The 24,459-nt window shown below is 40.0% G+C and overlaps 1 protein-coding gene across 2 annotated transcripts in view; it reads left to right on the top strand.

Annotated features, from left to right (window-relative positions):
• The window catches only part of SAR1B (secretion associated Ras related GTPase 1B), a 32,695-nt gene extending 15,980 nt beyond the window's left edge, over nucleotides 1–16,715 (top strand). For both annotated transcript variants that reach the window (XM_028103645.2, XM_028103646.2), the window contains 5 exons: nucleotides 3,236–3,355; nucleotides 8,352–8,417; nucleotides 9,943–10,046; nucleotides 11,208–11,339; nucleotides 12,908–16,715. In XM_028103645.2, coding sequence (XP_027959446.1) covers nucleotides 3,236–3,355; nucleotides 8,352–8,417; nucleotides 9,943–10,046; nucleotides 11,208–11,339; nucleotides 12,908–13,024 — 539 coding nt within the window. In that variant the 3' untranslated portion in view covers nucleotides 13,025–16,715. The remainder of the gene's footprint in view (nucleotides 1–3,235; nucleotides 3,356–8,351; nucleotides 8,418–9,942; nucleotides 10,047–11,207; nucleotides 11,340–12,907) is intronic.
• Nucleotides 16,716–24,459: the final 7,744 nt, after the last annotated feature.

Raw genomic sequence — 24,459 nt, 5'->3', positions numbered from 1 at the left:
TAGGCGTCTGCCTTTGGCTCGGGTCATGATCCCAGGGTCCTGGGATCGAGCCCTGCATCAGGGAGCCTGCTTCTCCCTCTCCCACTTCCCCTGCTTGTGTTCCCTCTCTCACTGTGTCTCTCTCTCTGCCAAATAAATAAATAAAATCTTTAAAAAAAAAAAAGAAAAAGAAAAGAAATAGAAATGTAGGGGCGCCTGGGTAGCTCAGTCTGTTAAGCGTCTGCCTTCGGCTCAGGTCATGATCTCGGTCCTGGGATCGAGCCCCACATCGGGCTCCCTGCTCATTTTGGAGTCTGCTTCTCCCTCTCCGCTTTTGCTTTCTCTCTAATAAATAAAATCTTTAAAAAAAAAAAAAAAGAAATACAAATGTATAAAAAATTATTAGTCACAATTCATGATTAAGTGAGAAATGTAGTATCCCAGCTCAAGTAAATATGGAAGACAGTCTTCCCCTTAGGATCAGAATTGTTGGTCACTGGGTTATCAAAAGTTTAGGACTTGAAACAATTTACTCCTTAAGCTTCAATGTGGATAAAGAATTGGGTGTTATTTTGGCATGAACTTATTAAATGGGTAGCCTGAATTACAATGCCTAATATCTTTAAAGTTCATTTATTGATTGAGTAAATATTTTTGGGATGGCTACTATGTCCCCGGGTCCTCATGTAATTCCATGGGTGTCAAACACATGAAACATAAAGTTCAATATTACTACATAACCTATTAGAATGTTCAAAAGCTGGACATTGACAACACCAGATGCTGACAAGGATGTAGAGCAGCAAGAACTTTCATTCACTCCTGGGAATGCAAAATGGTACAGATGATTTGGAAGATTGGGTGATTTCTTACAAAACTAGACATACTCTTACCATACAATCCAGCAGTTGTGCTCTTTGGTATTTACCCAAAGGAGTTGAAAACGGCGTGAACCTGCACACTGATGTTTTATAGCAACTTCATTTATAATTGCCAAAACTTGGAAGCAACCAAGATACCCTTCAGTAGGTGAATGGAGAAATAAACTGGTTCATCTAGACAAAGGAGTATTCAGCACTAAAAAGCCATGAAAAGATATGGAGGAAGCTGAAATGTATATTCCTAAGTGGAAGAAGCCAATCTCAGAAGGCTACATACTGTCTGATTACAACTATATGACATTCTGGCAAGGTAAAAAGGCAGAAATATGGAGACAGTAAAAAGATGAGTGGTTGCCAGGCGGGGGGGGTAAGGTGGGATGAACAGGCAGAGCTTATAGGATTTTTAGGGCAGTGAAAACACTTTGTATGATATTATAATGATGGATATATGTTCTTATATGTTTGTCAAAATACAGAATATACAATACTAAAAGTGAGCCCTAAGGTAACTCTGGGTGATTATGATGTATCAGTGTAGATTCATTGTTGGTTAAAAATGTACCATTTTGGGGCGCCTGGGTGGCTCAGTCATTAAGCGTCTGCCTTCGGCTCAGGTCATGATCCTAGGGTCCTGGGATCGAACCCCACATCGGGCTCCCTGCTCAGCGGGAAGCCTGCTTCTCCCTCTCCCACTCCCCCTGCTTGTGTTCCCTCTCTTGCTGTGTCTCTCTCTGTCAAAAAAAAAAAAAATCTTTAAAAATGTACCATTTTTGTGAGTGATGTTGATAATGGGGAAGGCTGTATATGTGTGGGGACAGGTGTTTTGTCAGTTTATTTTAAAACTCAGTTTTGTTGTAAACCTAAAACTGCTCTGAAAAAAGGCCTTTTAAAAAAATAAAGCTCAATTTTTAATTTCGCAGTAAATGCCAATCTCTTCTAAATTGGTCAGTGCTCTTTTTTCTCTCACTTCTTCTACCAGTATTAGTTGATACATGTAAATTATGTGCTTGGTTTTTTGTTTTGCTTTAGTTTTATGCAAACCTGTGAATAGTTTAACCGTATTCTCAGGGAAATTTGACAGTGACCTAAACTTTTTATTGAAAAAATTCACTATGATTTTTATTGTCAAAAGCGCTTAAACTTATTTTCATCCATGAAAAATCTAATTTTCCTTTTTTTTTAAGATTTTATTTATTTATTTGAGAGAGAGAGACACAGTGAGAGAGGGAACACAAGCAGGGGGAGTGGGAAAGGGAAAAGCAGGCTTCCCGAGGAGCAGGGAGCCCGATGCGGGGCTCCATCCCAGGGCCCCAGGATTATGACCCGAATCGAAGGCAGACGCTCAATGACTAAGCCACCCAGGCGCCCCTCCTTTTTTTTTTTTTTTTTAAGATTTTTATTTATTCATTTGACAGAGAGACACAGCAAGAGAGGGAACACAAGCAGGGAGACGGGGAGAGGGAGAAGCAGGCCTCCCGCAGAGCAGGGAGCCCGATGTGGGGTTTGATCCCAGGACCCTGGGATCATGACCTGAGCCAAAGGCAGACGCTTAATGACTGAGCCACCCAGGCGCCCCTTTAATTTTCCTTTTGGTCCAGCTTTACAAATACATGATGTCAAGTGTGTTATGTGTGTTTCTCTAGTAGATGACATTGATATTTATCCCTAAATTGTCAAGGGGATCAGCTTTGTGGTATTGAGACAGGTTTAGGTAACACATTTCAATGACTGGGACAGAGTTTAGTTTTAAAATGATTTGAGGGGCGCCTGGGTGGCTCAGTCCGTTGAGCATCTGCCTTCAGCTCAGGTCGTGATCCTGGTCAGATCCCTCTGCCTGCTATTCCCCCACTTGTGCTCTCTCTTGCTCTCTCTCTGTCAAATGAATGAATAAAATCTTAAAAAAAAGAAAAATAACTTGAATTTACAAATCAAAACTAAAAATAGACTAGAAATTCAAGCTTATTCAAGCCAGTTTATAAAATCTTACAAGTTCAGGGCGCCTGGGTGGCTCAGTTGGTTAAGCGACTGCCTTCGGCTCAGGTCGTGGTCCTGGAGTCCCGGGATCGAGTCCCACATCGGGCTCCCTGCTCAGCAGGGAGTCTGCTTCTCCCTCTGACCCTCTTCCCTCTCGTGCTCTCTGTCTCTCATTCTCTCTCTCTCAAATAAATAAATAAAATCTTTAAAAAAAAAAATAAAAAATAAAATCTTACAAGTTCAAAAGGTTAATAGGTGTTTCTTTATAAAAAAATCTAATTAGGAAAAGTATACAAATAACTAAAGTGCAAATGTTATAGTTTTATTTAAAATAATAAGTCTTTTGTTTGTATAATCTATGTCAGATAGAATTTTGACTAATCATAGCTCTTACTCTGCAGGATTATATAAGAAAACCGGTAAATTGGTATTTCTTGGATTGGATAATGCAGGAAAAACAACATTGCTACACATGCTAAAAGATGACAGGCTTGGACAACATGTCCCAACGTTACATCCCAGTAAGTATATTCCCATATACAACATGTTACTTTATCAAGTGATACCAATTCATAGGTACTAACCAAAAATTTTTTTGTCTTTTGGTGTTTTTTTGGTTTTTTTTTAAGATTTTTATTTATTTATTTGACAGAGAGAGACACAGTGAGAGAGAGAACACAAGAAGAGGGAGTGGGAGAGGGAGAAGCAGGCCTCCTGTGGAGCAGGGAGCCCGGTGTGGGGCTCGATCCCAGGACCCTGGGATCATGACCTGAGCCGAAGTCAGTCGCTTAACCAACTGAGCCACCCAGGCACCCCTTTTGGTGTTTTTTTGGTGGATAAATTATCATCAGGTGATATGACCTAGTCTTAAAATAGTATAATAAATCACAGCTAACCCACTCCACTCCCAAGAAGTATATTTAAATCTTAAAATAATACACATATCTTCTTTTCAGTTAGTACACCCTTCTCCAGCTAGAGGAATTAAAGTTACTGTCTCAGGGATTATAATATGATTGAGGTCTATCCAACCAAATACTGCTTAGACTATAAATAGTCACCATTACCTTATTTAGATAACTTAAATTTCTTTCAAGTTTTAAAACTGTACTTTTAATCATTATTCAGTGGACAGCTTATAGTCTTACACTTTGCTAGTGACTCTCAATTTATTAACCAGTTATTTTTCTACTCTGAGAAACCTCAACAGTATCTAATATAAAAACCATAGAATTATTCCAAGAAACAGGGCACGTATGGATACATTTACAGAAAGTTTTAGAACAATTTGAAAGATAATTTACTGTGGTTTCTTTAAGAAAGACTGCTAAAGACATTAACAGTGACTCTGTAAATCACTAATACATATCATCCAGCATATAAGGTTATGTCATGATACTATTTGAGAAAGTAAAATTAATGTTAAAGTGACAAAATTATTAGAACAGAAGCCTAACTTATAAATACCTGTGACCTTACTGTCACTTGAAAAGACTATAAATCAAAAAGACAAAGTTTTATTTTCTTTTTCAATTTCATTTTTTTTAGACACAGAGTTTAAAAACAAGCTAATCCACAGGGCGCCTGGGTGGCTCAGTTGGTTAAGCGACTGCCTTCGGCTCAGGTCATGATCCTGGGGTCCCGGGATCGAGTCCCACATCGGGCTCCCTGCTCAGCAGGGAGTCTGCTTCTCCCTCTGACCCTCTTCCCTCTCGTGCTTTCTATCTCTCATTCTCTCTCTCTCTCTCAAATAAATAAATAAAATCTTTAAAAAAAAAAAAACAAGCTAATCCACAGATTAATTATGAAATAATGAGTGTGGACTTAATAATGAGTATAAAATGGAGCACTGGACCAGAAAGTAGATAATAATATGATAGTTATTTAATTCAGTAAATATTCAGAGAACAAGGAAGGAGAACAACAAAAACAAAGTACTGTTTTATCAGTAAAACTCTTAGTGAAGTTGGAAAAGGAAGATTTTATAAAATTGATAAATCTTTTTTTTATATTAGGACAAGAGTGGGGCTTGGCAAATAAGATTCTGATACAAGAACAATACCATTAAAAAATGATCATTGTGAAATTGAGTATATAAATTGTATGCAAAAACAGTTGAAAGAGACTACAGAGTGGTGTGGTATTATATTAGGTGTAAGTCAATTTAAAAAAATTTTTTTTTTAAGATTTTATTTTTAAGTAATCTCTACATCCAACATGGGGCTCCATTGTATAACCCTGAGATCAAGAGTTGCATGCTCTACCAACTGAGCCATCCAGGCACCCACATTTTCATATATTTTTTTAAGATTTTATTTATTTGAGAGAGAGAATGAGAGAGAGAGAGCACATAAGAGGGGGAGGGTTAGAGGGAGAAGCAGACTCCCTGCTGAGCAGGGAGCCCGATGCGGGTTTCGATCCTGGGACTCCAGGATCATGACCTGAGCCGAAGGCAGTCACCCAACCAACTGAGCCACCCAGGTGCCCCACCCATTTTCATATTTTTGTTGTTGCTCTCTTTTATTTATTCATCACATATTTATTGAGCACCTACTTTATGTCACACCTTGTCCTAAGTACGAGGAGTAAAAGGCACAAAACAATTGCCATCTCAGCTCTCCTGCAGCTCGCGTTCATTTTGTCTTACATTTTTCATTAATTAAGAGCATATGTGGGGCACCCGGCTGGCTCAGTTAGTTAAGCGACTGCCTTCAGCTCAGGTCATGATCCTGGAGTCCCAGGATCAAGTCCTGCATCGGGCTCCCTGCTCAGCGGGGAGTCTGCTTCTCCCTCTGACCCTCCTCCCTCTCTCTCTCCCAAATAAAAAAAATAATTTAAAAAAAGAGCATATGTGGAAAAGGTAATATATATCTACCCTATGATCTGACAATTCCATTGCTAAGTATTTATCAAGGAGAAATGAAGACATGTTCACTAAAATCCTTGTACAAGAATGTTTATAACAGCCTTCTTTGTAATAGCCCCAAACTGGAAACAGCTCAGATACCCATCCAAAAAAAAGAAAAGAAAAGATAAACAATGAAATTCTTTTCAATAAGAAAGAGGAATAACTTACATACAAAATATATATTATGATGTTTGGAAGAAACTGGTCACAAAAAGTTTCATACTGTATGGTATCATTTATATGACATTCTAGAACAGGCACAACAAACCTGTAGTGATAGAATTCAGATTACTTCTGGGAGTGGACAGTGACTGGGAAGGGGCAAACTCCCTGGGATATTGACAGTTTTCTGTGTCTTAATCAAACTGGGACTTTTTATAGTGTACTAGGGATTGTAACCATAAAGGTAGTATCCCAACCACATCCAAGCATTATATTTTCCTTATGGAAAGGAACACACTTTGAACACAAATTGTATTGGTTCATTCAGTTGGGAGTCTATATAAATAATTTTTTAACAAGAAACTACTCTGGGGCCTCAGCAATTGTAATGAATAGTTAAAATTACACCGAACCTTTCATTATAATTGTAGGGGACTTCTGCTTTTGCTATGGGGCAGTAAGAGCATCTGGAATTATCCTCCCACTGTAAGCAGCTAGAAAACTGGACAACCATATATACTACAACTGTTTTCAGAACTGGACAATATTTAGCACAGGACTGTGATTCCTGAGAGAAGGAAAACAAACTTTTCTTTATTCAGGCTTTATCACAGAGATAATCTTCAGACCATGGTGCAAGGAGAAGAAACCCAAACATGACCCAGTAGTCCTGCTGAGTTGAGGAGAGAGAGACTAGAATATGGGGAAACTGAGGTGACGAGAATTTGCTTGGCACAGTACCAGAGAAGGAGCTCTGCAGACAAAGAACTGCAGAAATGTTCATGGCTAAATACCAATCTGTGTGCATAGGGTAAATCTCCCCATGGCCAAACAAAGAACAATTTCTGCAGAAAGAATAATTGTAGCAGAGCTGTTAACCAAATAATTCTCAGAGCTCACATGGGCCCAGGAATCATTCATGTTCTCCCACCAGCCAGAAGGGTGAGACCAGGCATTCAGTAGAGACTCCAGAAGGATCATACCTTATTTTTTTTTAAATTTTTTAAATATTTTATTTACTTGAGAGAGAGAATGAGATAGAGAGCATGAGAGGGGGGAGGGTCTGAGGGAGAAGCAGACTCCCCGCTGAGCAGGGAGCCCGATGCAGGACTCGATCCCGGGACTCCAGGATCATGACCTGAGCCGAAGGCAGTCGCCCAACCAACTGAGCCACTCAGGTGCCCAGGATCATACCTTGTTAATGGGGCTGAAGTACCTGTAAAGATTATGATAACCCAACAAAACTTAAAAACTGATCTACAGTGTGCCTGGGTGGCTCAGTCGTTAAGCATCTGCCTTCGGCTCAGGTCATGATCCCAGGGTCCTGGGATCGAGCCCCACATCGGGCTCCCTGCTCGGCGGGAAGCCTGCTTCTCCCTCTCCCACTCCCCTTGCTTGTGTTCCCTCTCTCACTGTGTCTCTCTCTGTCAAATAAATAAATGAAATCTTAAAAAAAAAAACAAAAACTGATCTGCAAGCAGTTTAACTGTCTGCCAGAACAAAGTCCACCTTACTTCAAAAGAATAAAACGAAATCCAGCATCCCGTGAAAAATGACTAGACATGCAAAGAAGCTGGAAAGTGTGACCCACAACCAGGAGAAAAATCAATCAGTAGTGACAGGCCCAGAAGTGACTAAGATGATGGAATTAGCAGATGAGGATCCCAAAAGAGCTGTAATGAATGTGCTCAAGGACTGAAGGAAAACATGAAAAGAATGAGGAAAGAAATGAAAGATACAAGACAGAACCAAGTGGAACTCCTAGAATTGAAAAATACAATAACTGAAATTTTCACTACATAGGATTAACAACAAAATAGTGCCAGTACTGCAGAAGCAAAGACCAGTGAACTTAAGTCAGCATACTAGAAACCATATAAAATGAAGCACAGAGAGAAAAATGAAAAGAAAATGAACAGATACTCAGTGACCTGTGGGATAATACGAAGCAGTCTAGCCAACCTATACTTGAAGTCCTAGAAGAAGGGAGGGAGCAGAAAAAAATTTGAAGACATCCTGGCAAAAATATTTATTGCAACTGTGTTTATCATTAAAGACTGTCACTTGCTAATATGAGAGCCATGAGAGAAAATTATTTCCCTGGTGTCATCTAAGATGAATTATAGGAAAAATTATAAGGTTGGAGCAGTTACCTGAATTCACAGCAGATAATTATCTGAATAGTTAATATTTTCAGCAGGAGAAAGAAAGAAGGAAAAAAAATGTTGGATTTGTGAAAGGTAGTGAATACTAGAATATTACCATTACTTGTGTTATGTTGTCAATATAAACTGAAGTATATCTAATTACAACAGATTCTTTTACTAGTTACTAAATGTCTGATTTGAACTTATTTGCTTGCAGTTAATCAAACATTAAATAGCAATATATACCATGAATGGATATCTGATTTTCTTGTTGTAAAAATATTTTATATTATTATTTAGCTTCAGAAGAACTAACCATTGCTGGCATGACCTTTACAACTTTTGATTTGGGTGGACATGTTCAAGGTAAGATTCTATTACTCTTATAGTTGCTTTATTTTAATAAAAATGTGGCCATTATTTCCTAGTGCATGAAATCTCGTTCTGTTCAAGGAAGGCCAGAGTAGACTTAAAATTTAAGAATTATTACCACCAGATAAGCTTTAAACCAAAGTGATTTTCATAATACTCCTGGTCAATTTAAGTCTGAATTGCTTTAGGTGTAAAGCATGAACCTAAATTTAGCCTCTTATCCTCTGCTCCAATTCACATCTCACTGATGGTCATAATCATGTTATGATGTCACTCTCTGTATTAAAAACCTTCAACGGCTGACCTACAAAATGGAAGCCAAACTCATTGACCTGGCATTTGGGATCTCTGTAATCTGATCCCAGCTTATTTTTTGAGTCTTTATTTTCCTCTATTCCCTTTCCTATTCTCTGTACTCCAACTAAACAAAACCCTCTTGATGTTCTCCCCCTCTGTACTTTTGCTCATGCCATCCTCATCTGCACACAAGTAACCCACCTTCAGGGACCAGTCAGTGTAAGTATGGCTACCTCCCCTGAGAAGCCACTCTCACCTGGGAGTGCTATTAATTATACTTCCATAGTGCTTAGTGCGTTTGTGTAAGTGTCTACAAGTTTGGAAAAGACTGTGTTATCTCCTCTACTAAACTTTCTGGAATTAAAGTCTATTTCTTATGTCCCCCTAAAGACATGGCAGTGCCCAGCACATGGTAATTCATAAATAGTGAATATTACAAAGTTGGTGGGCATTCTGAAAGCTCCTAAGACAAATAGTTGAAAAGATTTTGATTGGTTGTGGCTAGTGAATGCACATTTGAGACATAATAATTATTTGAAATATATATGAAGTATTTTCCAGAATATAATGGTTAGAGAGAATTGGAACCTAATGGAGTTTGTCTGAGACTTAATTTCTGTGCTGTTTTTAAGATATATCATAAAACTGAAGTCAGAAAAAAGTTGCTTACCCCTAAGGCACCCCTAAAACTTTTCTAAAAATAATGTCATAGAAAAAAATTACCCTAAAGGTTTCATCAACTTTAGTTAATTTCTAACAGTTTGCTTTTATTATTTTTTTATTGCAACTGTGTTTATTTTTATTAACTTAACAAATCTGTACCCACAAATTTCCTTCTTTCACTGACTCCGAATTTATCAGTGGCAAAAAAACTGATAAAATGTCAAAAAATGAATACTGCATATAAATAAAATTTAAAAATAGTGGCAGTCATCCAATGAACTTAATGTGCATCATTGTCCATTGGTAGCAAATAATAATTCCACTTCTGACTTGGGAGAATTGGGGCAGAGTAAAATATTTGACTTGCTCACATCAAGGAAAGCCTTCCTTGGTCCTCTGGAAAGATTTGGCAACCCTGGGTTAAAGATTAACTTGAGTATATAGTGAAGTGATAGCAGCTAAGGGATAATTATACTTGATATCTTGTTGGACTCTTCCATCAAACCATCTGCTAGGTCTGACCAGCAAATAAAATCTAACTCCTGATTGTTTTTGTTAGCTCGAAGAGTGTGGAAAAACTACCTTCCTGCTATCAATGGCATTGTATTTCTGGTGGATTGTGCAGACCATGAAAGGCTGTTAGAATCAAAAGAAGAACTTGATGTAAGTTAACTAAAACTAAACATAGCTGAATCACTCTGGTAAGCTTGAGGAAATAGGTTGGAGATCTAGGTATCAGAGTGTAGCTTTTCTGCAGTCTCTGATATAACTCCTGGCAATTTATGGAGCTCAGTGGTTACTCCACTTAGAATGCAGAGACAGTAGCTTGGAGTAATTGTAGCTATTGAGGACATACTAACACAGACTTTCTTCCTGAAGACCTAAGCTCACTCTGCAGCATGCCTTTCTAGTATATTTCATGTCTGCAGCATACCTGGAGTGGCTTGGTCTTGAGTCCCTGGTCATCCTAGATGCCATTTTCTTCAGGAGTTGGCCGGAACCTGGAAATGGTATAACATAGTATCTTAGTCACCACTTCCAGGAGTGAGTAGGGGCATTTGTAGCCACTTCTCCTCCCCCTCTTCCAGGTCAGATGCTTTGTAAAGTGGCTCAGGATCAGCTGGGAAGGCAGGGCTAGATCTGGGACCACAGAGAAAGCAGTGATTTGACCTTGACCGTGCCTCTTCCCAGAGCAGGCAAATAACTGTTCATGTGGCAAAGTCCAGGTAGGTTCTGTGGTCATGGAACAGGGTCAGGGAATTCCTAACTACCTGCTTTGTGCCAGGCACGTGTATATTAACTCATTTAATTCTCAAATCAACACCATAAGGTAGGTGCTACTATTCCAAATTCTCTTTGAACTTCATTGAGGCTTATTTGTCCAAGATCTCATAATTCATAAACAGTAGAACTAGAACTGAAACCAGGTCTGCTCACCTTCAAGGTATTTGTTTTAGAGTCCCTTAGTGATTCACAGAGTGAGCAGAGTTGAGCTATAGGGAAACAGAAGAATTGAGCTTAGTTTCTTTGAGCTCACTTTGTTTTGTTTTTGTTTTTAAGATTTTTTTTTTTTTAACTCCTCTCTCCACCCAGCTTGGAGCTCAAACTTAACAACCCCCAGATCAAGGATTGCATGTTCTACTGACTGAGCCAGCCAGGTGCCCCAGAGCTTGCTTTAAAATGTACGAAAAGTTTGTCAAAGAAATTTGGCAATATTGACATGCTATGATAGAGAATGAGTCCTTGATACTCATTGGTATCTTATCATAAGGAGCTCTTCAGATAGTTTATCAACATCTTGTCTTTCATTTTGTTTTGTTTCAGTCACTAATGACAGATGAAACCATTGCTAATGTGCCTATACTAATTCTTGGGAATAAGATTGACAGACCTGAAGCCATCAGTGAAGAGAGGTTACGAGAGATGTTTGGTTTATATGGTCAGACAACAGGAAAGGTAAATAAAACAATTTTTTTTTTTTTACTAGTGTGAATATTTCATTTGACAGTGTAAGGGTCTTTTAATTTAATACCTTATTTGTTTTTATCTTCTGAAATAGTTTATTCCAATACTAGCACTAACAGTAATCATGGTGATTAGTCCAGTTGGCGGTCTGCCTTTTTTTTAATCGAGGTATAACTGACATGTAACATTAGTTTCAAGTGTACAACCAAATGTCTTTTTAAATTACTATTGTCCAATTGCTTCAAATTACTATTGTCCAACTACTATGCCCATTATTACTATTTTTTTCTTAAAAACTGTTATTTGTACATTTGGGTCTTTTTAAATGTCTTCATGTGTTTTCTTTCTACCACTGCATGAAACCTTTTTTTAGGGATAACAAAAATGTCAAAGCTCATGCTTGTGGGAAACTGAATGAAAGCTTTCAAAGTTTATTCTTCTTAGTTTTTCAGAATAGCCACCAAGTAATATACTTAAAGGTTTAAGCATTCCAGTAATGTATTTAGGCCCTAAGTTCCTCAGAGATAAAAATAAAATGTAAATTTGTACAGTGTTTGGGGATTTTCTGAACATAATACTTTTTTTAACGTTTTATATGAGATAAAGAGAGTGAGCATGAGGGGTAGGGGGAGCGAGAGGGAGAAGCAGACTCCCCACTGAGGAGGGAGCCTGAAGCAGGGCTGGATCCCAGGACCCTGAGATCATGACCTGAGCTTAAAGCAAATGCTTAACCGACTGAGCCACCCAGGCATCCCTGAACATAATACTTTATTTTTTTAAGATTTTATTTATTTATTTGAGAAAGAGAGAATGAGAGACAGAGAGCACGAGAGGGAAGAGGGTCAGAGAGAGAAGCAGACTCCCTGCTGAGCAGGGAGCCCGATGTGGGACTCGATCCTGGGACTCCAGGATCATGACCTAAGCAGCCGAAGGCAGTTGCTTAACCAACTGAGCCCCCCAGGCGCCCTGAACATATTTTATAATAAGCTTCAAAATGCATTATTTTTGCAATCATTTTTACTAGTATTTGTTTGAGGAAGGGACCTTGGTATAGAAAAATATCAGAGTTTACAAACAAAATTTCTTCGGTGTGTATGTGTGTGTGTGTGTGTGTGTGTGTGTGTGTATACATACATACATATATTTTCAGAATAGAGAAATACTGCATTCTTTGGAAGGAGGCTCTGATGTTAGGGTAGACTTTAGTCTGTTTTCTGTGTCTTTTCAGTAAGTCAACTCCCCATTTTTAGAAATGCCTTGTTTAGTCATAAACCTACTCAAAAAGGTTTGTCTTTAATATTAGTGAAGCTGGCTTGGGTAACTTAAATTTTTCCAAGTCAAAGATTATTTTCATTCTTTTGTGCCTCAGAAACTCCCCTCTTTCCCACTGAGAGAAGGAGGTTTCCTGTGTGTCTAAGGGACTTGTCCACCCAACAACCAAGGCTTAGCACAGTCACCCTTTGTTCTGAGATGCAGAAGCTGCAAGTCAGCTGTAAAGTGGAGCTTTTATTTCATAAAGGGGTCATCCATCATAATATAATGTCTGTCTTCCCTTCTAGGGCAGTGTATCTCTGAAAGAACTGAATGCCCGACCCTTAGAAGTGTTCATGTGCAGTGTGCTCAAAAGGCAAGGCTACGGAGAAGGTTTCCGTTGGATGGCACAATACATTGATTAACAACCACCTGCATCGGTTCCAGGTCTCACCATTCAGGCCTACTCAGAGATTTGATCTACTCAACATGCATAACTTGAATTCAATAGACTTTTGTTGGTTAGAAAACATGTTTTTTAGATTATTAATATTATATCAACTTAATTTGAGTGCAAATTGAAAACTGATTTAAGTAAGTTTATCACAATGTTAGCTTTCTAATTCCATAAAAATAGTTTATACAGTTTATAATCTGACATTATCCCCAGCGCCATTTATAAAGAACAACTTTCCAGCAGTACATTTGAAGCACTTTTTAACAACATGAAACTACAAATATAAACCATGTTTAAAAGCTCACCGTGTTAAATTTTTATGTACTATTTTGGAACTAGTTTTTAAATTTTAGATTATATGTCCACCTATCTTAAGTGTACAGTTAATAATTAGCTTATTGATGATTGCATGATGCCTTACAGTTTTCAATAATATTTTTTCTTATGCAAACGTCATGCAATAAAACACACCCTGATGTTTGGCATTTTTGTTGGACAGATGTTTCATTTTAATGTGTCTTATCTAGCTAGTATGCTCTGACATTTTGAGTATTTAATAACATACGTATGAGGGGGTTGTGGGGAAAGGAGACCACTTCAGAATTTTTAGGATAATGTATAAGTCTCTAGAGGTTTTTGCATTTACCAGGAGACAAGTTGTGTTTAGTTCCACCTTACACCACATTTATCTCTGAATCACTTGTGTTTGTAACAGTAATGCTACCATTATTAGGTGCTGATGGGGTCCACCTCCTAGTTTCCATGGGATCGGTCTTTTGAAGAAAAGCACATCTGGTACAACACAAGGGCTTGATAGGCCCTATAGCTCCATCCCAGTTGTCTGATTCTGAAGTGTTCCAAACTTACTGGTGTCCAGTTCGGTTATTTGTGCCTTTTCACCAAAAGTAGTGACAGGCACCAGTCTCCCCACATTTAGAGGTACTCCCCACTCCCTTTTACATAATGGTACTGCCAGGGCAAGCAACAAGTAGCACCTTGTGCGTAGTTTCATTGTGGAGGCCTGTGTGTGTGAGAGAGGAAGCCTGTTCTGCCTTGTGAGCTGCACGGGGATTCTGGTCCTGTCCTATAGCTTTTTTGCATTGTTTGGCATATTTTATTTCTCAGTAGAAATAAATGAATGCTTGTGTTTGATTTTCCTTTTTCTTAATTGCTCTCAGCTCTTACTTTTATAGCACAAAGGCTTTTGTTTTTAGAAGTAATGCCTTCCAAGTGATAGTGTCTGCAAGCCTCACTGATAGACTAACATTTTAGGTAGGTTTTAAAGCACTTTAATTTTCTAAGAAATTGAGTTTGTTTGTTTTTTTCCATGAGGTTCTGAGATTCCCATAATTACTGAAATAAGCTGAAAGGTAAGTGCCAAATATGTATTTTTAAAGACTCAAACTTAAGAGAGTTCTCTCTTGGTTATAAATGAGGATTTTATAGTATATTTCACCAATTCCATTGAGAGTAGATTGCTCCAATTCCCTCAAGAATAATTTTAATAACAGAATTAGTGTTTTCTTTAGCTTTTTTCCAAATCAGTTATAGTTCTGTCATTAATACTGGAACATCTGAGACAGATAAGGATCTTAGGGATATGACTGAAAGGAAATACCAGTTAGCTAAACCAACAAGGTCATTGCAACATGACCTCCGGTTTTAGTAATAACAGCTTTTCTGTTTCACTTTAACCTTCCTTTCAAAAAAAGAGCTTCTTCCCTGTTTAGAATCATCAGTAGCATCATGGGAAAAGGAGGGAATGACATACCAACCTGTTGGTTTATCCTGCCACGTGTAATTCAAGTACTCACTATTCTAGGGGCACCTGACTGGCTCATTTTGTGGAACATGTGACTCTTGATCTTGGGGTTGTGAGTTCAAGCCCCACACTGGGTGTAGAGATTACTTAAATAAATAAAACTAAAACAAGTACTTCCAATATCCTGACAACAGAACTGCGCCTTATTAAAAGTAACTGCCTCTCATTGATACCTGTCTTGAATACCTACAGGGACATGCATTTTCTTTCAAGTATTTCCTTATATTGTGATATTGAGAAGTTAATTATTTGTATCATAAATTGGTGTAAAGGAAAAACCTTACTAGTTTCTCTAAAGGGGAGAAATGCTTTCTGGTACAAAATAAATCATTCCAAAATTCTCATTTTAGTTCTGACCCTGGATCAAAGAAACAAAGTCAGTTGTGGAGCACAACTAAACTGTGGCTATTTTCCCAATGATACAGGATTCTTACGGCCTGAACATTCAGAAATGAAGCTGCGCATAGCAGCAACTGGCTTTCCCCCCAGCTCCGGGGAGATGGACCCTAGTCATCGGGTTTCCCACCTCACTCTTCCAGCTCCTCGGAACACATCCACTGAGTCACTGCTCCCCTTCAAGAGAAGCATATTAAGAGAATGGCAAGAGACAGAAGCACGTGGGGAAAACGTGCTCTCTATGCGCTTGTGCAAGTGTGTGCGCCTGTGCAGTATTTTGGGGGTAAATGGTAGCACTGGGGACATAGGTTAATTATGTACCTTTTACCATAAGTTGTGAAAATGTATACAAGTTAAAACTGGATTCCATATAAATCAGGCACTGCTCAAAAGATGTGTTAAAATCTTTAGTCTAAAGCTCTAAAAGACAAGGTCTCAGCCTACATTTCTCATTTTAATGAAACCCTTAACCCCACACCTCTTTTCAAGGACTGCTGTTAATTATATTTCCAGGTAACTTTTTAGATTGATTCCAGTTTGTCTTTATCAGTGAATTTTTTAGAATGGAGATCATAGCATTTTTTTTAAATTGGGGCAAGACATTTCCTAAAATATATGAAAATAATTCTTCACTATTGGCTTGGTTGACCCAGTATCTCTGAATGCCAAAGATGTATGAAATCCAGATGTTGCCTGCATAGATGTAATGTTTAGTTTTGTGTGCCTGTGTTTATATATACATTTACTGTGGTTTACAGTGTTGTTTCTTTTCCTTAGTTTTGAACCAACTCACACTTCTTCCTAGTGCTTTCCAGCACATAAACTACTTGTAAAATCATTAAAATAGGGTAATAGCTGTGATAATCCGCTTCTAGCCTTCTGCAAAATGACTTGATCAGCCACATTCAAAACACAGCATTTTCACAAGTTCCATCATTAAAAGCAGTGTAATTCTAGTTGACATGATTTGAGAGTTGCAGGAGAAAGGTTTACATGTTCTGAAACTGCACTGGTTGTGACTCAGTGTGGCATTTGTCTTGATAGTCATGTGATTCAAGTTTGCAAGGATTTATTGCCAAACTTTGACCAGAGTACAATGAGAATAGCTAATATGAAGGGAATGCTCTCAAAATATCTTGTGTTCATTTTACTTAGAGTATATTGTTTGGATCATTTTAAACCTATGTAAAAGTTGGTGAAGCTTCAAAAAAATCTCCAAGAAACCATGAAAAAAAAAAAAAAGATTAGCAAATAAAAATTCCTTAATGCAAAATTAATGGTGAATTGAGGTTTTCTGTAAACCTTTCATATTTTTTTGCTGTAAATCTAAGAGTTCAGAACAGTGTATCTTCAATTAAGGTCTAAATTCTCAAAGCTACATGGTGATGCTTCTGATGGCTTCCATCACTGTTCTTTGGAAATGCAAATTAGTGCTTTTTAATCCCCGCCCCCCCCCCCCCCCCCCCCCGGCCAAGGAACAATCGAACAGTCTAGGAATATGGGACTGTGCCTCTGTGCAAAGTGATTGGGATTTTGTTAAAACCGTGTTTCCACTCCTGATCCCTGAACCATCCCCCCTCACACACTCCCTCACCACAGCTAGATAAAAAGTATGAAGGGAATCTACAGAGTCTATTGAAGATGTAGCTCTGAACCAACACATTTTTGTTCTCATAATTCAGATTAAGTAACTAAATGCACTTAATACCACTGATTGATTGTTCAGGGATTTGACCACACTTTTAAATAGAATCAAAAGTAATTACAGTAAGCAAATTTATCCAAAGTAAACTTTGTTTCAGGAGCATCCTTGCCCCAAATAGATTTTAGGGCAGAAATGGGAAGAAAACCTTTTGAGTAATTTCACACCGAGTTATTGTTGCAAAAGCTGCAGTGGACTGGATGAATTCTTCTTCAGCATGCATTTTAAATGGGGAAGGGAGAATTCGAATTAATTTCAGTTTTAAGTATTTTGGGGAAAGAGGGGGTGATAGTTCTACAGCTTTTGACATACAAGTGGTCTTTGGAATTGTTTTCATTATCAAGTATAAAGATTCACATCAGAATGGCAAACTTCACGTGGGTTTCTCTATTCCCTGGTGCTGCTTCTAACCTGAACTCATCATCAGTTGACATACTGAGGTGATAGCACTCAGGGTGAATGTAGACATGTTACTTTGAAAGTGATCAAAGTGTTTTTCTGTGGTGAGGCCTTCAGTATTTGACTGAATGAGGGGTATGTTGAAGTGGTTAAGTCAGGGTAAGTTTTTCATCACTAACCTTGTTTGCACTTTTGTACACCACTGCTTGCACTAGCATCTCAGTGTGAATTTTAACAATGGTTTTACAGTGTATACAGATTAAGCATAATTTATATAAAGATGTTTCTGTTTACCTTTATTTTACAAAGAACAGCTACAATAGATGGTTAAATGTTCTTGAATTGTGTTTGTATGTGATTTTGATTATGTTCTATTATCATTCACCCCCTATGAATTCGAGTGTCAGGAATAGAAAAATAAAATGCTAACATGGTCTTTGAAAAACTAGTGTCAAGTTCCATTTTTATCATCCAACTATAATTTTCATTTTGCTCACTGGAAATTTCTTGGACTTTGAAATTATGAAGATAATATAACTTTCCCTTTGTACAAAGATTCTGAAGAATCTTTGCTTAAGTACCAAGGCCTAATTTGCCTGAAGACAACTTAAGGGCAAACTGAAGTAGAAGTGACAACAGTGTTGACTCTGCTGAAATGTGAAAAATAAGGCAATCAGTTGGTTTTATCTACATCAAAGTTCTCTAGTGTTTGTCTGCATCAGAATCTCCTGGGAAGATCTTATTTATTTTATGTAAACTCTGTGCCCAATGTGGGGTTTGAAATCACAATCCCCCAGGATCAAGAGTCCCATGCTCTACTGACAGAGCCAGCCAGGTGCCCTTCCTGGGAAGATTTTTTAAAAAAACACAAAAGAAAAAATAATCCAACCGCAGGTTGTGATTCAGTAGACCTGGAGTGGGGGTGGAGGGCAGGAATCTGAATCATTTACAAGCTTCTCAGGTTTTTCTGATGCCAGAGTACACAGATTTTTCATTTAGCAGAAACAGTGATGTAACAATACTAAATATTAATATTGATGTAGGAAAGATGTTATTAGGGTTCGAAGCCGACAGCCAAAAAAGAATTCTTGAGATGTCTTTGATGCAAAAGGGTGGTTTTATTAAAGCACTTGGACAAGACCCATGGGCAGAAAGAGCTGCACCAGGTTCGTGAGGAGTGGCCCATTATATACTTTCAAGTTGGGAGGGGATTAGGGGAAGCGTAAATCTCTAAGGAATTTTGGAAGCAAAGTTTCCAGGACCTTGAGAGGGCTAGCTATTGTTGGGAAAAGGTCATTTATTACCGTCTAATAAAACCTTAGTCATGCGACCCTTCAGATGTATATCGGTGGGTCATATGCTTGGCGGGGGGGGGGGGGGGGGGGGGCGATTGTCAACACGCATCTTGGGGTGGGGGTTAGAGATAAAGGAAGTTTCCAAAGGAATTTTTATATGTTCAAGTAGACTTACAGGATCCTGGGTGGGGAGAGGGGGGTTCGGGCTAGGATTGCCTTTTGCCCTTTGCAAAGTATTAACATTGAGGCAGTTGAGTCCCTAGAGGAATGTCACTCTGCCTGTTTCAAGGACTTGTCAGTGGGCTCTAGGTAGTAAGGAAATTTAATAATTTTTCTTCTGCCTTTGTTTCCCACATCAGTATCACTAAATGATCATTGGTTCATCAGTGAAGAAAAACATTAATCATTTTGGTAAGGATTATCGAGCTGCTTTTGAGACTTAAATCCTTCCTTCCTTTAAACCTTTCCCACAACAATGTACAGAATGGAGACAAGCTTTGGGTTAGCTCTTTTAACATAAGCAATCACGATTCTATTACTGTTGTGTCCATCAAACAGATTTACCTCTGGACTCACATTATTTGTTGAGTTGAAACTAACAAGAAGATAAAAATAGTGCAATGAAGGAACAAATAATGTGAAATAAATGATCTCCAGTTTATTTAGCTCATTTTCCTGAATTTAGCTATGTAATTTTCAAAGGTACAAGTAATACAAGAGTCAGAGACCCCTGCAGAATGTGAAAGACACTTTGTTCGGAATAGGGAAACTTCCTAAGAAACAATGTAAATGTAAATGAAGCCCTTTGGGTGGTGGCCACTGTCCTCCTCATTGAAAGGAAAGGCATTGCTTAAAAACTTAACTAGAAAGTCCTAAAACAAAACAAAGGTCCTAAAAAAGGCCCTGTTTCTGTGGCATCCCTTATATAGGGTTCAGCAGCTGGGAATGCAGTTCACTGACAAAAGTCAGGACCTCTATTTACAAAGACTCTTAACCTTGACTTATTTAGACATTAAGGGGGGTGCCTGGCTGGCTTAGTTAGAAGAGCATGCAACTGTTGATCTTGGTGGTCGTGAGTTCAAGCCCCACGTTGGGTAGACCTTACTTAAATAATCTTAAAAAAATAAATAAAAATTAGGGGTGCCTGGGTGGCCCAGCCCAGTCAAACATCTGACTTCGGCTCTGGTCATGATCTCAGGGTGCTGGGATGGAGCCCCAAGTCAGGCTCCACACTTAGCGTGGAGTCAGTTTCTCCCTTTCACTCTCCCTCTCCTTCTGCCCTTCCCGTCAGGGGCTCTCTCTCAAATAAATAAAAATATTTTTTTTAAAGATTTTATTTATTTATTTGAGAGAGAGAATGAGATAGTGAGAGCATGAGCGGGGGAGGGTCAGAGGGAGAAGCAGACTCCCCGCCGAGCAGGGAGCCCGATACAGGACTCGATCCCGGGACTCCAGGATCATGACCCGAGCTGAAGGCAGTCGCCCAACCAACTGAGCCACCCAGGTGCCCCTAAAAATCTTTAAATAAATGAATGAAAATTTAAAAATAAAGTTTGACATCAAGGCTGAATAATTTTCTGGCTATTACTTAGAATATAAAGTAAGTCTTGCTTTGGAATGTGGGTTTTGATTTGGGGCGTGGTAACAAGTAATTTAAGATGTTTATTAAAGTCACTAACTTCAGTGATGGCAATATGCCACTACAAACAAGCTCTTTATGTTGCAAAAATAAAAAGAGCTTTCTTTCTTGATTGTATCTAAAGGGCTTGGGTTAATGGGTAACACATTCCTCCAATCAAAGGGTTTTGCATGGAACAGGTTTCAAGGCTGTTAAAAGAAAAAAAGAAGAAATAATTGGAGGCGAGGTACAGGTGGTACAGGGGTCAAAATGGAGATTTTTGTTCACTGCTTTCTTGAGCAAAAGGCAACTAAAGGTGAAATTCAGTATTGGAATTGTAGTTCCATTTGATCTGGGATTAGCAAAATTTCACAAACTAAAGAGATTACAAACAATACCAAGTTACAGCACCACTTTTATGGTTCTCCTAGCACTTGGGTTTGGGTTCAAGTCTGTCTAGACCTATCTCTGGACTGGGAAGCCCTACCAGACTGAATGCAGTCTGAAGAAAATCAAGTTGACTTTTGTCTATTCTAGAGACTTCACTTAAAAAAAAAAAAAAGTTGGGGCGCCTAGGTGGCTCAGTTGGTGAAAAAACTGACTCTTGATTTCAGCTCAGGTTATGATCTCGGGCTCCTTAACTGGAGCCCAATAGAGGGCTCCGCAATCGGCGGGGTGTGTGCTTCAGGATTCTCTCTCCCTCTCCCTCTGCTCCTCCCCCTGCTTGCACACACACGCGCGTGCCGCGTGCTCTTTCTCTAAAGTAGATAAATATAAATAAATGAGTAAATAAAATTAAAAAAAATTTTCAAAGTGAAGTATAGTTGACATACCATGTTATATTAGTTTCAGGTGTAGAACACACTGATTTGACAATTCTATACTTAATGCTCAACACAGTAAGTGTAGTCACCATACAATGTTATTACAATATTAATGACTATATTCCCCATGCAGTACTTTTCATCTCTGTGACTTATTTATTTTATAACTGGAAGTTTGTACCTCCTTATCCACTTTATGCCCTGGTTCTGGCCCACTACAAGAGCCCTCTTGCATACATTTCTCTCACCTGGCACGCCCCACTTGCCTTATCCAAATTTTTCACCTTCAAGGTCCAAATCAAGTTCTGCCACCTCAGAGACACATCTGTGACACCTCTGTAAAAACAAATTACTGGACTCAGAAGGCATTGCCTCTAGCCAACTGTTTTGCTGTAAGGATTCTCTAGAATAAGTAAATTAGTATAATTTCCAGGAAAACAGAAAACACTTAACTTTAGCCAAAGCATCATTTTGTTAAGACAGTTTAGCACAGGAAGGGGTTTGGCCATCACAATGGGGTAAGAGGATCAGTTCAACTACACTAGTGCCCTACTTATGAATAACTGCGTGATTGGGGCGCTTGGGTGGCCCAGCTGGTGAAGCCTCTGACTCTTGGTTTTGGCTCAGGTCATGATCTCAGGGTCGTGGGATCCTGAGCGTGGATCAGGCTCTGCCCTCAGCAGGGAGTCGGCTTCTCTCTCCCTTGCCCTCTGCTTCTGCCCCTGTGCTTCCCCTCTCTCTTGCATGAGAAATAAATAAAATCTTTGACTAAAATAAATAAAATACTGGGATGCCTGGGTGGCTCAGTCAGTTAAGTGTCTGCCTTCGGCTCAGGTCATGATCCCAGGGTCCTGGGATTGACTCCCAGCTGAGCAAGGAGCCTGCTTCTCCCTCTGCCGCTCCCTCTGCTTGGGCCCTCTCTCTCTGACAAATAAAGAAATAAAATCTTTTTAAAAAATAATAAAATAAAATCCTTTTAACAATTTAAAAAAATTAAAAAGTAACAGCATGATGAACCACTGTTAGCTTTGGGAGTGAGTGGGTCCTGTTCTTCAAATGGATTAAGCATAGTTGACGCACAATGCTACATTAGTTTCAGGTGTACAAAACACAGATTCAACAACTCTAGACCCACAATTATAGCTACCATCTGATACTCTTCAGTCTTATTGCAGCAGAAAAAGGATGGTCAAACCCTGGTCCTCTCAATTTGGGAGGAATAAAGAAAGGCCTAAATTTTATTCATGGGGTCTGACTTTTAATTCCTTTAGCCCTTTTTTCAGCAATGACAAATGACTTAACCTTTTTAAACCTAGGTGAAGATTAGAATTCTTACCTCCAAGGATTGTTGAAAGGATAAAATAAGAAAATGTACCGCAAAAATGTACTAAGCACTCAACAAATGGTAGTCATATATATATAAAACAATGTACATTTATGTACAAAATACAGCCCCTGGTTTATGCCCGAATAGGCAAAAGTGTTGAGGGCAGGCTAGGTCTTAACATGGGCTCCCTGACTTGTCCGAACGTCCTGAAACTCTTAAAATTTGATGCAGAACTTTGTGCTCTGTTGTGTTGGTAAATTCTACTGCGAAAACGATTCAGTTGGCACAAGGGTCTCAAATAAGTTCAAAATAGGCGGGGAGCCGGGAAGGCTTTGATTTAGGTACAAGGAATTGGGGGTGACCTAAGGAAACGCCTCAGGTCACCTGAGGGGAAGTAAAGATCAGCAGTGCGGGTCTCGGCCTGCTGCCCTTCCTCCTGGAGGTCTCACTAGGGGGCAGGCCCACCCTTGCCCCCCTTTTCTCTGCCCCTTGAGCCCGGCGCGGCCTCCAGGTCTTCCTCCCATTACCTCCAGAACGCCGCGCGGGGGGAGGAATCGCGTGGAGCCTCAGCCGCCAGCTGGAAGCACCACTTGCCACCTTGCCCCGAACATTCTTCAAACTGGGCGCGAGGGCGGGGCCAAAGCGCGGGGCAGAGCGCCGAGGTAGCGCTCCGGCCTATGAGGGACTGGCGTTCGGGCGGCGGGGGCGGGACGACGGGGAGGGCTCCGGCCTATGAGGGACTGGCGTTCGGGCCCCGGGGGCGGAGCGGCGGGGAGCGCGCAGAGAGCGGGGACGTCACTTTTGAGAACGTCGGCTAGCCGGACTGGGTTGGCGGTCGAGCTGAAGAGCTTCGGCGCTGGAGAAGCAAAGTGGGTGGGAGCTTGTGTGTAACTAAGGGCTCCATTGCCCAGCAACACAGCTCTGACGGCTCCTGAAGGAAACTCTGCAATGCTGCCTTCTTTCCTGACTGCCTGGCAGCAGATGGCAGGGGCGCGAAGCTATCTAGAGAACAACCTGAGTTTTCCTCCACCCCAGCTTCTATATAGCGCCAGGCTCAGAATCATCAGTCCTCTGGTAGTTGGGTGGCGGTGGGGCCCCTCTTGGACTTTCTGGAGGCTCATCCTGCCTTCCTCCTCGGAGAAGCAGTGCTCCGACCGTTCTACGTGATGACTGGACAGCCTTTGCCTACCACCCCAAGTGTCAGGGCTGGGCTGGGCAAAATAGGGAGGAGGGTCCCTACCAGGGATCTCTCTTTTTTCCCCTCTCTCACACACAAAGTTTTACATATGGGGAACTACTACTTGTCACCAGGCACTTGCCAAGTATTGTGCTGGTGTTCGATTCAGTTTTGGATGCTTGGCTCCCTTTCTGTCTACTTTTCCTTTAGTCAATAGGCATTTCCTGAACACCTGCTGGCAACTGGCATCACATACAGAAAAATGGGTAAAGGGGCGCCTGGCTGGCTCAGTTGGTTAAGCGACTGCCTTCAGCTCAGGTGATGATCCTGGAGTCCCGGGATCGAGTCCCGCATCGGGCTCCCTGCTCGGCGGGGAGGCTGCTTCTCCCTCTGACCCTCTCCCCTCTCATGCTCTTTCTCTATCTCATTCTCTCTCTCAAATAAATAAATAAAATCTTTAAAAAAAAAATGGGTAAAGATCTGCCCAAGGCACCATGAGAGGCGAAAGGAAAAAGCGCCCAAACATTACCAAGGAGGTTTCTTTTTTTTTTTTTTTTAAAGATTTTATTTATTTATTTGACAGAGAGAGACACAGCGAGAGCAGGAACACAAGCAGGGGCAGTGGGAGAGGGAGAAGCAGGCTTCCCGCCGAGCAGGGAGCCCGATGTGGGGTTCGATCCCAGGAGCCCGGGATCATGACCTGAGCCGAAGGCAGACACTCAAGGACTGAGCCACCCAGGCGCCCCACCAAGGAGGTTTCTAGAAAGCAGGCACCAGGAGTACAGACTGGTTAGAAGGAGGAGTGAGAGAGGATGTGCCAGTTAGGTAGCCCAGCAAAGACAA

The sequence above is a fragment of the Eumetopias jubatus genome, unplaced genomic scaffold (assembly GCF_037043125.1).
Source record: "Eumetopias jubatus isolate StellerSeaLion01/CBP00866 unplaced genomic scaffold, mEumJub1_p1.0 scaffold_5, whole genome shotgun sequence".
In the NCBI taxonomy this organism is placed as follows: domain Eukaryota; kingdom Metazoa; phylum Chordata; class Mammalia; order Carnivora; family Otariidae; genus Eumetopias; species Eumetopias jubatus.
Note: the sequence above shows the minus strand (reverse complement) of the source record. Positions and strands in the feature narration are given on the sequence as shown.